General features: G+C 41.4%; 1 protein-coding gene across 1 annotated transcript in view; it reads right to left on the bottom strand.

Annotated features, from left to right (window-relative positions):
• LOC101847284 (extensin) overlaps positions 1-12,084 on the bottom strand; it is a gene marked incomplete at its 5' end in the record, with an annotated part of 30,373 nt that overhangs the window by 10,246 nt on the left and 8,043 nt on the right. Inside the window, 1 exon segment of the mRNA XM_035971951.1 lies at positions 776-1,847. Within this exon segment, the coding sequence (XP_035827844.1) occupies positions 776-1,847 (1,072 nt within the window).

Genomic DNA, 12,084 nt, shown 5'->3' with positions numbered 1-12,084 from the left:
TATAACCCTGATCTATCACCGAATTGATACTTCCAATAATAATTAATTGCCATTCAGATTACTATAAGATACTATTCTGAAATTAGAATGGCAATTATTATTTGAAGAATCGATTTTATCATGTGATAGAGTGCAATTATTATCATAAGTAGGGTCAAAAACTGTACGTCAGTATTTCGCTAGCTCAGAATTACAAAATTCTAGCTGACGTTTGAGGCCGTTTTGAGTTACATGGACCATTAGGTCGGAAAGCATAATACATGTAATAATTTGCTCTATCTGCTATATCAAAATCGTAAGATTATTCTGAGTTGTTATCGAGGTGTCCAAAGAATTGCTTTCGAAAAAGCTTGAGATATTGTGAAACTCAAAATTTGCTCCGTCAAATTTCTTAGAACTACGCTAGAGGCCTACCTCAGAATTACAAAGTTCTATCTGACATTTTTGGCCGTTTTTTTGGGGGGTTACTAGGACCATGACGTCAGAAACCAAACGTTTGGTCTGGTCTATCAGAATTGTAAGATATTTCGGGGTGGTTATCAAATATTAAAGGAATTGCATTCGGAAAAGCTTGACACGTTGTGAAACTCACACATTTTGACGTCAAATTTCTCAAAACTAGATATTGAGCTGACAGAATTAGGTAATTCTAGGGCAGCAACTAAGTACTGAGCAGATAGAGCTTTGCAATTCTGAGGTAGCGATTTATCTGAAATGCTTTGAAATAAAACAGGAAAAAATGGCATAGATTACGATTGATTCCTCGTGGACTTACATAAATCTATGCGGGATGTAGTGGTTTGTTCGCGGTGGGGAGTTGAAAGACGATGGTGGTGGTCTGTTGGCATTGTTAATGGGAGGACTAAACGGTGATTGTGGAGCTGGGTTAGTGGGGGGAGGGGCTTGTCTGGGAGGAGGGGGCTGACGTGCTGGTGGTGGTGGTTGTCTTTGAGGTGGTTGTCTCTGAGGTGGTTGTCTCTGAGGTGGTGGTGGTTGTCTTAGTGGTGGGGGTTGTCTTGGTGGTGGTGGTTGTCTTGGTGGTGGTGGTTGTCTTTGTGGTGGTGGTGGTGGTCTGTTGTTGATGTTGTTATTGTTGGGAGGTCCAAATGGCGGTTGAGGGGCTCGGTTGGTAGGTGGTGGGGCTTGTCTCGGAGGGGGCTGGCGTGCCGGTGGAGGTGGTTGTCTTGGTGGTGGTGGTTGCCTTAGTGGTGGTGGTGGTCTGTTGTTGTTGATGTTGTTGTTGTTGTTCGGTGGTCCAAACGGTGAGCGTGGTGCTGAGTTGGTAGGCGGGGGACCTGGTCTCTGAATCGGTTGACGTGCTGGTAGAAGTGACGGTGGCTGTCTTTGTGGTGGGGCTGGTGGTCTGCTGTTGATGATGATGTTGTTGTTGTTGTTGTTGTTGTTAGGTGGTCCGAAAGGTGATTGTGGTGCTCTATTGGTAGGCGGAGGGCCTTGTCTTGGAGGCGGTTGGCGTGAAGGTAGTGGCCGTGGTGGTTGTTGAAGGAGAGACTGCGGAGATCTCATAGGCGGAGGCTGCTGTCTCTGAACCAGGGGCGCTGACGGCATGCGCTGTGGGGGAGGCTGCATGGGAGGGATACGCCTCTGTGGTGCTGGGCCAGGCGCCTGCGGACTTTGGTTAAAAGCTGCTGGGAGCTGGGCTCCTTGAGGAGACGGAGGGAAGCGCTGTTGTTGGGGGCCGGACTTTGGAGGCCATGCGGGGCTGGGGAACGGTCGCTTCATAGGAGGAAAACCTGAGGGGTTGGGTGGGTTGTACAGAGTTTTAAACTGTCTCTGTAGTTGCTGGAGGGCCTGTATGTATGAGTTCTGAGACTGTTTTGTCTGTGGTCCTGGGGATGCCAAATATACCATAGTTTATTAAGTATCACAAGATAAGAAAATATGTTTAGAAAATAGAATGACAGAGGTTTGGTTGTTTTCTGCGGATTTTTTAAATACTGCTCTGATTATGAAAGTAGACAGGAGCCTTTTTATATAATATATCGAAGAAAGCAAACGACAGAAGGCAAAAGATTTTTTTACAATTTGCCTTATGTCCTACATAAGAAGGCGTTCAACATGATAACGAACACTGAATCTAAGATATATCTTATTTCCAAGAAATGTGATCCTAAAGAAGGATTCTTTGTTCATGAACAGAAACAGTAGCTTGTATTCACTCCATTAAATTCGTTGCAATTCAGCTTTTTTTTATCATTGTCAATAAAGAACTACATTGTGCACAATAAGGAGTTCGTGGAAATGTTCAAAAACAGTATTATCCTTATTATTATTATTATTATTATTATTATGATTTAATATTATTATTATTGTTATTATTATTATTATTATTATTATTATTATTATTATTATTATTATTATTATTATTATTAAATAAAAATATTATTATTGTTATTATTATTACATCTCTTAGTAGTAGTAGAGGTAGTAGTATTAGTTGAAGTACAGTTTGTATCATTAGTAACATTGTATTTAATATTGCTGTCACATTATTATTATTTTTTAAAATTATTATCATTATTATTATTATTATTATTATTATCATTATTATTATTATTATTATTATTATTTAGCTATTTTTTAATTATTATTATTATTATCAATATTGTTATCGTTAGTGTTAATGTTTTCATAGTTCCTCGAAATATAACAATAATACAAGAAAATTTGATTTAAGAAAGATAGTTGCCCTGAAACAAAAACGTATCGATTTTTCCCCTTTGTTTTATGTTTTATATTCCTTATTAGAAAGGGAGAATGTACTTTAACAGCTTTCGATAAGTTTGGAGCTCATATAAACAGCACCAGATATGACTCCTTGCAGCTCACCTTACAGTTTTTGGAGCAACATTAAAACATGAAAAGCATACAATTAACAAGGTCCTCTGGAGATTGTGTTAGGTTTGTTGTTGCAGTTGTTTTGTTTTTTGTTGTTGTTTTTTAGGGGGTGGATTTTGTTTATTTTGTTTTTGTTTTTTATTTTCATTTTTGATTATTTTATTTTTTTGCTTTTTTTGTTGCTTTTTTGAAAGGGGGGGGTCATTGAAATGAGAGCAGCGAGTATCAAAGTTTAAACAAAATAATACATGAAATGTTTAGCATCCTCCCCCCTCCCTCTCTCTCTCTCTCTCTCTCTCTCTCTCTCTCTCTCTCTCTCTCTCTCTCTCTCTCTCTCTCTCTCTCTCTCTTTCGCTCTCGCTCTGTGTGTGTGTGTGTGTGTGTGTGTGTGTGTGTGTGTGTGTGTGTGTGTGTGCGCGTGCGTGTGTGTGTCTCTCTCACTCTCTCTCTCTTTTGTCTCTCTCTCTTTCTCTCTCTATCTCTCTCTTTCCCTCTCTTTCTGTCTGTGTGTGTATGTGAGTGTGTGTGTGTGTGTGTGTGTGTGTGTGTGTGTGTGTGTGTGTGTGTGTGTCTCTCTCTCTCTCTCTCTCTCTCTCTCTCTCTCTCTCTCTCTCTCTCTTTCTCTCTTCATCTCTCTCTTTTGCTCTCGCTCTGTCTGTGTGTATGTGTGCGTGTGTATGTGTGTGTGTGTGTGTGTGTGTGTGTCTGTCTGTCTCTATCTATATATCTATCTATCTATCTATCTGTCTATCTATCTATAGGCACTCTACATGGCAGCTCGCCATCCACCTGCAAGTGTTTGTGTGCTGGAGGAAGCCATATACAGTTCATATTCTTCTCTACTCCTTTTGCTGTTTCTGTCTCTCTTGTTTTCACGCAGTGCTAAATTGCCAATATTGTGCCATTCTTTGTGTAGACGAAAATCTATTTTAGTGAAAATCTATTAATACTGAAACTAGTCATGATGAACTTACACTGCACCGAGATCCCTGAAATCAATCGTTCAAAAAGACATTCAATAGACATTGTGCGAATAGAAAAAAAAAGAAACCACCTTTTTGCAGGGAGACTAGTTGAGTTGTTTTAGAGACGTCCTACTTGAGAAGGAGTTTCGACCGAGCAAACGAAATAATGGAGTATTATTAACGCTTTTTCAAGTGATACCAAGATGGGGTGAGAGGGTCGGAAGGTGGGGGGGGGGGGTTAGAGTAGAGAAGAAGATGAAAGAAGAACACGAGGGACAAAAGGAACAAAATTGACAAAAAATGGTGAAATGGTAAAGGTTTAACACCCTTATCTACACTGTTAGTTTATTTAAGAGGCGGGACCTCCGAGTTTAACGTCCATCTCCGCAAGGACCGAGCCAAGTGTGAAAATTCTTGTAAAGTGCCTTTCCGAAGGACACAACTGCAGACCGAGCTGACGATTACAAGTCTGGCAGCGTAACCATTAGGCTACAGACCGCCAAAAAATAATACATGTAACAAGAAGAATGCTTAGTTTCATTTTGAATGGAGGTACTGTTCTCAAATGAATGTAAACGTTTTATGATGAGTCCGTCGCTACATAATATTTTGGAGGCGGGCTAATCCACACGGTAAAAGATCATGGGGAAGGCTGTGTGGAACCTGGAGAAGAGTCACAGAGAACGATGACCTGAAAAGAAAGTGGAAAGACATGGCTTGCCCGGGATAGGGAAAGATGAAAAATGTCTGTTCGTGGCCTATATGAACTCTGATGCAGGGTCAGGAAGGCAGTGATGATGGATGAAGAGATAGGCTGTGTAATTGACTCTGCTTGTCCGGACAAATCCCGACAGAGCAACGGAGATGCTCGACAGAATAGATTTCCTCACACAGAAATTAAACGAACGTCTTCAGCATGAAATGGCGAAGAGCCTGAAGTTAACACCACAATGGTTGACCAGTGACGCTCTGTGGTAAATTGTAACGAGTTGGATTTTTTTAATGCACGTATTTTACACTCTTCATCGACACAATTTCGATCATATAGGAGGCGGGCTTCTGACTCGGCCAGTCAGGGCCAGCCGGGGCTGAGAGGGATACAGCATCCCAGCATAAAGAACGAGACACTCGATAAAGATGTTCTCCTCATTCGAGAATCGAACTCGAGTCTCCTGCGTGCGATAGCAAAGCGCCTAACCACGACAGCACAGATGCCGGCACTCCGCTGTTTGAAATACGATTATTATAACATAGTGTTCTCCACTGTGCCATAGTCGACAAAAGAAGTTTTAACTCTTTCAGGGCGCATTTTCTACAACGCTACTAAAAAAAAACTGTTTTGAGAGCAGTTAAAAAGGAGCCTAACTTCGTTAATCACGAAGATTTTTCCTATCTGTTTTCTTTACCTGAAAGTTTAAAAGATCGATTGGCAACATCATGATTATGATAAATGAGTGTTTCTAATTCGAGTGTGGCCGTTCGAAATGTGCTGAAACATTGACTTTGGTCTGCTGTTGGTCGGACGGATGTGTCCTTAAAGAGTGAATTTGTATTCCTTCTCTTCACAGACACGTCCGAACATTTCTTTAGGGCCCGTGTCCACTGCAACGGACACCAACCGACCCGATTCTGTCCGTCTCTCGGAAAGTCGGTGGTTGAAATGGAGCGCCGTTTATTTCCTAAGAAATCAGAGAAAAGACCGTTTGGTTGTGTCAACAGACACGACACGACACGCCCCGACAAAAGACGTGTCGGTTGGAAAGTCGCTTGCTCAATTTTAGCCTGGCCAGGTCGTGACTCATGAGCCATAGTCCCCACCGGAGCTTTGAAAAAATCTAATTTTGAGTTCGGATTTACTTTACTTTTACTTTTATCCGCCGGTTATACCCTTTTGGGTGTCGCGGGAAGAAAGAGACGTCTCCCTGTCCCCAACCGGAGAGCTCGGATCAGGGCGGATGCCGTGGGTGGTTAATGTTTCCCTGACTCCATCTATCCAGGTCTTTCTCGGTCGCCCTCTAGCCTTGTTGCCATCGAATTTTTGGATGTAGGCACGTTGTGCTGGATGGTGTGTTGGCAATCGTAGGAGATGTCCGAACCATTTGATTCTTTGGTGTTGGATGTGATGCATGACATCATTTGTGCCCACCATTTTTTGGATTACAGAGTTTCTAATTTTGTCTCGCCTGGTCTTGTTTACTGCTTTTCTAAGGCATCGCATTTCACATGTTGTAATTCTTTGCTCTAATGTCTATTTCCTAAGAAATCAGTGAAAAGTCCGTTTGGTTGTGTCAACTGCTAATGAGTTCGGATTAAAATGCTAATGTTGTATTCGTAATCAGCACCTCAAAATGTACAAAGTCTACGCGCAAACCACCTGGTTTAAATGCATATTAACAATTTTACCAATTTTCGTTAAAAAACCCATTCATTTCTTTTCCCGCCTTCGGTTCATTGACCTCGACTATTTAAAAGCCCTGTACCGAGGACACAGCCTTGGGACACAGTATGTGAAATAATACGGCCAGTAGGCCAACAAATTAGACGTGTCTTGTCCGAACTGGTGCACACACAAGACGGTCACGACTCGACCGATTTTCTTCCTCCCGACAAAAGATGGAACCCGTAGGATTACCCAGTACCGCACGACTGCAAAACAGTTGGCCAACGGTTTTGATGGCGAGTTCTGGACACTGAAAAAAAAATAAGTGAGGTACGACTGAATAACTGGGTCATGTTGGTGCAGTTGTGTTTTCTTGATTTTGTTGTTTATAGTTCGCCGACGAAACAACAGTTAGATGTAGTTGACAAACTGTTTTGTTGTAATGCTGTGCGAGACTAAGCCTTTGGAATGGCATTGGTATTACATGTCTGGAAGTTTCTTCTTTATTTCAGAGTAAGGTGCTTAGGTGGGCTTTATTTGGGTTCTCGGTTGTGAGCGAATCTCGAGGCATAATGTTATAGCATTATAAATGTGGCAAGGAAAGCCCCTTGCGCTAACCTGAAAGGACTATGATAACGACTTTAGCTGTCGTATAGTAAAGATAAATGAACTTTGTTGCAAAAGCTAGTCATGTAATGGGATTTCCATGTGATCTTTTGTCAGTTTGGTTTTGTTTGTTTGGTTTTTTTTGCTTTATTTTGGGTTGTTTAGGCTGATGAAATGCCATCTGAGAATAGTGTGTAGCCACAAATTGGATCACAACACACAATAGACGATTGGGTTTTTGTTTGTTTATGACTTAAGCTTAAAATCTGTTTTTAACCAAAGTATATCTTTGCACAAGCAATTACACATCGACGGTATAGTTCAAGAAACCCATATGCCACATTTTTCTGAAATCGACATTTTTGCTTTCTCGTGCCTCAAATCTTTCTCTGCCACATATCTTTTCAAAGAGAGGATCCGACTGTGAATAAGTTAAGACACGTAATTCTAAAGCTGTGACTTCCACTCTATTATACCGATTTTGTTTGAAGCTGAATGTGCCACTGGTCTTGTCTGACCACAAACCCTCCCACAAGAAGAACTCCCTTTTTCTCTCACTATTCTGACGTGATCTACAAAATAATGGAAAAGTTGGATTGGCTATCAATGGAACATTGTGATGAAGTTTACGTAACCATCTTGATGTTTTTCTCTAACACTCTTTAATACCGAAATAGTCCTATTGTCCTTCCTTAACATTTATTCTTATTTATCATGGCACTGTGGGGGGGGGGGGGGTTCGGGGTGGGGGTTGTTCTATTATGGCATTAGCTAAACTCTTAATTTAGTTTTGTGAAGGTAAACATGATTTGTTGGTATAATGAAATGTCCAGATTAAAAACAATAGCATGGCATTAAACTATCCTACTTAAGTTCGAACTAACATTTAATCGTTGCTCATTTGTCACAGCAGATTAGTCGGTTATGAATACGGGTCTTGGGGATAAGAATATCACTGTCTGTTGTTACCGATTCCTAATAATAGTCTGTTTTGGTTTTTCTTTTAATGATCAGTTAGTTTACTGAAAAGAAAAAGAATATGGCAAATGGAAATCAAGGTCAGCAAGGGTAGAGCAAAACCCATACTAGTACAGTAAACATTCCGGGTATACTTTGTTTAGAGATACACGGCGTCTACTTAAAAGAAGTGTTAGTATATATACAATGTACATAATAAAACGTGTTGGAAGAAGAACATTGGAGCAGATTATGTTTTTAAGTATACTAAATATACACAGCATTTAGCATCCTGTGCTATGGGTCTGGTAACTTTACACATTGTTACCCCTTAACTTAAACGGTATGGGTAACTACGTTTTGTATATATTATTATTATTTAGATTATTTAATGGATAATAAATAACTCGAGTATAGCAGTCTTACAGTGCTGTCAGCTATTCTACTCTTCAGAAAAAGTACATGCAATGTGCGACACGAAATAGGTCGTATAAACGGTTGAATAACTATAATTTATAATATTAGTATATTTTTTACTCATGTAAAAAGAAGAAAAATGTGTGTCAATTCGTGCAAAAGTATTCAAGGCGTTTTGGAAGATTCAGAAGTGTTAGTAGCCTCTGAAGCATAATATTTTGATGCAAGTTAGGCATAATCTTAAATGCCATAATAATAATATTATTATAGTTGTATATTATATTTGTTGTGTTTTTGCGATACTCTAGTATTAGTTAGTATACTGTGCTTCAAGTCTTCATGCAGAAGTTGCGTGCCAAAAAAGGTGACCTACTTGAACTGTTGGTGATTGGCTGACCGCTCCTTTGAGCTTCTGTGCCATTGGCAGAGACAGCGGGTGGCGAGGGGTGGGGGCGGTAGTTGTTGTAATAGTAGTAGTTATAGTTCTCTTGCTGTTGTTGTGGGTATTGGCTTCGCTGCCGGTAATAGTTTGCGTAATAGGGAGACAGTTGTTGTCGTGGGCTAGACCAATAGTTCTGCTGTTGATAGTTTCTGTGGTAGTACTGCTGGCGGTTTTGGTAACTGTTAGGATATTGTTTTTGGTATTGAGGGTAATAATACTGATAGTAACTACGCATATATGAGTTGTAGTTGGGGTAATACTGCTGATAGTTGTTGAGATTTGATGGGAAATATGAGGCCGATCCAGCGGACGGTGACACACTATGCTGTTGTCTTTGTTGCCGCTGCTGTAGCTGTTGTTGTTGTTGCTGCTGTTGTTGTAGTTGTTGTTGTTGCTGTTGTTGATAGTAACTAAGATGATTTTGTTGCTGTGCATATTGCTGTTGTTGTTGTTGTTGTTGTTGTTGTTGCTGCTGCTGCTGTTGTTGTTGTTGCTGTTGTTGCTGCTGATGACCATGATGACTGTGTTGCTGAGACTGTTGCTGCTGCTGCTGTTGATTTTGTTGCGGTGTATTTTGCTGATGATAATGCTCTTGTTGATGATGCTGTTGCTGTTGTTGCTGTTGCTTATGATGACTCTGGCTTGGTTGCGTGGTCTGCTGCTGTTGTTTATGCTGTTGTTGATGCTGTTGCTGACTATGATGAGAGCTGGTCCCCTGGCTGTGTGTCTGATCGGACGGAAGAGCCAATACGTCTTTGAAATAATCGTTTGAGGACGAATTCTGGGGACTTTGTGAATTCGACCAAGTTGAACCTGACGTTGATGTTGATGATAATGATGATGAATATGATGGTGATGATGATGATGAAGAGGAAATAGATGATGGCGATGAGTGTGAAGAAGAGGAAGAAGAAGAAAAAGAAGAAGAGGGTGCTGAAGATGAAGGCGTATAATGCGAATACTGATGATATTTGTCTTGATGGTTGGCGGAATGATAAGATGACTGAGTCAGCTTAGGCGAGTGCGTCTGGTAGTGAGGAGATGTGCCCTGGTGGCGCCAGCTACCCTCAAGCTGTGTGCTTTGGTAATCTCCTTGATAACTGCTGTTTGACCAGTGTCCACTCTGGTCCTGATACGGTGTGCTGTGCGAGTTGTAATTGACCTGGGTCGGGGCTGGGTGCTGATAGGTGACCACTTGAGCAGGGTGTGGCTGGGATGCGTCGTATTTGTGTAGCGATATCTGGGTACCCGAGCCTGCGCCCGTGCTCTGACCCTGATAGTCGTAGGCTTGGTAGCTGCTGCTGCCGCTACTGCTGCTTGACTGTGGATACGACTGGTAGTAGCTGTCGTATGATGATGACTGATACTGTTGGTACGGTTGTTGTTGTTGTTGCTGTTGTTGTTGTTGCTGTTGTTGTTGTTGCAGCTGTTGTTGTTGTTGTTGTTGGTACAGTTGCTGTTGCTGTTGTTGTGGCTGTTGTTGCTGTTGTCCATATTGGTAATTGTAGTTATATTGTTGTTGTTGCGGTTGTTGCTGTTGTTGTTGTCCATATAGGTAATCGTTGTTATATTGTTGTTGCTGTTGAAGTTGCTGCGGTTGCTGTGGGTACTGTTGGTTCTGCGGTTGCGGTGGTTGTTGTGGAGGTTGCTGCTGGTAACGTTGTTCTTGTGGGAAATTATATTGGTTGTTTGGACCATTATGCTGTATGTCTAAATGGAAGTTTTGCGGTAGTGAAAAGGGACGATTATCAATGAAAGGGTCTTGGTTTTGTTGTTGCTGCTGTTGTTGATGCTGATGATGATGCTGTTGTTGCTGTTGATGTTGCTGCTGCTGCTGCTGCTGCTGCTGCTGCTGCTGCTGCTGGTTTTGATAGTGATAGGGAGGATTTGGTGAAAGAAAATTATAGTTTGCGTTTGACGACTGGGGGAGAAAGGGAGAAATAGTTGTCGTGACAGGATTTGCTATTGCTTTTACGTTATTAATGACCGTTTGCAAGACGTTGACGAAAGACGAGACCGCAGTTGACTCTTGGTCTGAGAAACCAGGGAGAGGGGAGGGTGTGGTGGTGGTTCTTGTCTTCTCGGCATAACCTGCAGAAGGGCAATAGTGATGAGAGAGGGTGGTGATCCTGCTGTGTGTGTGTGTGTCTGTCTGTTAGGGCTGGGCAATGAGTCGCTTTAGCAAAATCCGGATAATATGTTAGTGCACCTCTTCGGTAAATAGTATGTTATGAAACGGTTCGGCAAATGGGTTAGAACCACTTCGAGAAACGGGTTAGCACTACTTCAACAAATGGGTGCACTCACTTTGGCAAACGGGTAAGAAAAGAGTTAAAGAGTCTGAATTCGGATAATGTCTTATTGAGGATTATCCGATTATCCAGGTATTTATCCGGATTTTGCCCACCTCCAATGCCTGTCTATCTGTCGCTGCTGCTGCGGTTTAGTAGGGCGAGAAGGCTCAGCTGGCTTGTCATGAGTGTGGAAGTTTGTGCACAGGTTTAGATCTACCATGTGCACTTTTATTTGCAATTGGGTTTGAATAAATATCTGAGATTAAAAGACTGTTTTAATTTTTGGGGATTAATTGTGTGTGAAATAAACGGAAAAACAAGCTAGTATTGAAAAAACTATGAGAGACAGAAGGAGGCAGAAAGAATGTATTTATGAATGATGCTTATCAACGTGTGCGTCTGTAGGTTTGTTTGAGTATTACTTTGCGAGCGCGTGCGCGTGCGCGCTCGCGTGTTTGTGTGTATGTGTGTTTGTTTGGTTGGTTGGCCACTTGTTTGTTTGTGTGCCCGTACTTGAGCAGGCTGTTCGTGAATGCCTATGTTCTTTTGTGTGTGCAAAAGTGTGTTTCAGGAAAAGAAACCTAAAAATACTAGCATGGCATGATAGGGATATGTTGAAAAGAAAAGGTAAAGTTAGAGAGAGGGAGGGGAGAGAGAGGTAAAGAGATGGGTGCCGGAGGGAGGGAGGGAGACAGAGACAGACTGAGACTGAGACTGAGACTGAGACTGAGAAAGAGAGAGAGAGAGGGGGGGGGGTTGGGTGAGAAAGAAATTTGTTTCTGTTTTATATGTGCCTTCCAGAGTGAGGACAACAAGCATAATTATGGATTGCTCTGTCCGATATCTCAGCAAAGGCTAATACAATTATTATTCAAAAGTAAAGGCCTGGGGACAGCTCCCTATGTCCCTAACTCTCTGTGTGCTTTAAACTTCTGGTTTTACGATTGCCGTTGCATATCTCGGCATCCAAAGGATACCAGAGGAAGGAAAAATTAAAAGTATAGTAAAGGTTGCATATCTGCCTGAAAGTTATTCTTTAACACAGTAAGTACTTAAGTAAGAATGCTTTACGGAAAAAAGAGACTTTTGTAACACATTGCATCAGTCTGAAGTAAATCTGATTCGGGCTCACTGCCATAAGCATATACATATATAATTTTATATTGT

This window comes from Aplysia californica, unplaced genomic scaffold, assembly GCF_000002075.1.
Source record: "Aplysia californica isolate F4 #8 unplaced genomic scaffold, AplCal3.0 scaffold00545, whole genome shotgun sequence".
In the NCBI taxonomy this organism is placed as follows: domain Eukaryota; kingdom Metazoa; phylum Mollusca; class Gastropoda; order Aplysiida; family Aplysiidae; genus Aplysia; species Aplysia californica.
The sequence above is the reverse complement of the archived record's forward strand: the minus strand, read 5'-3'. Positions and strand labels throughout refer to the sequence as shown.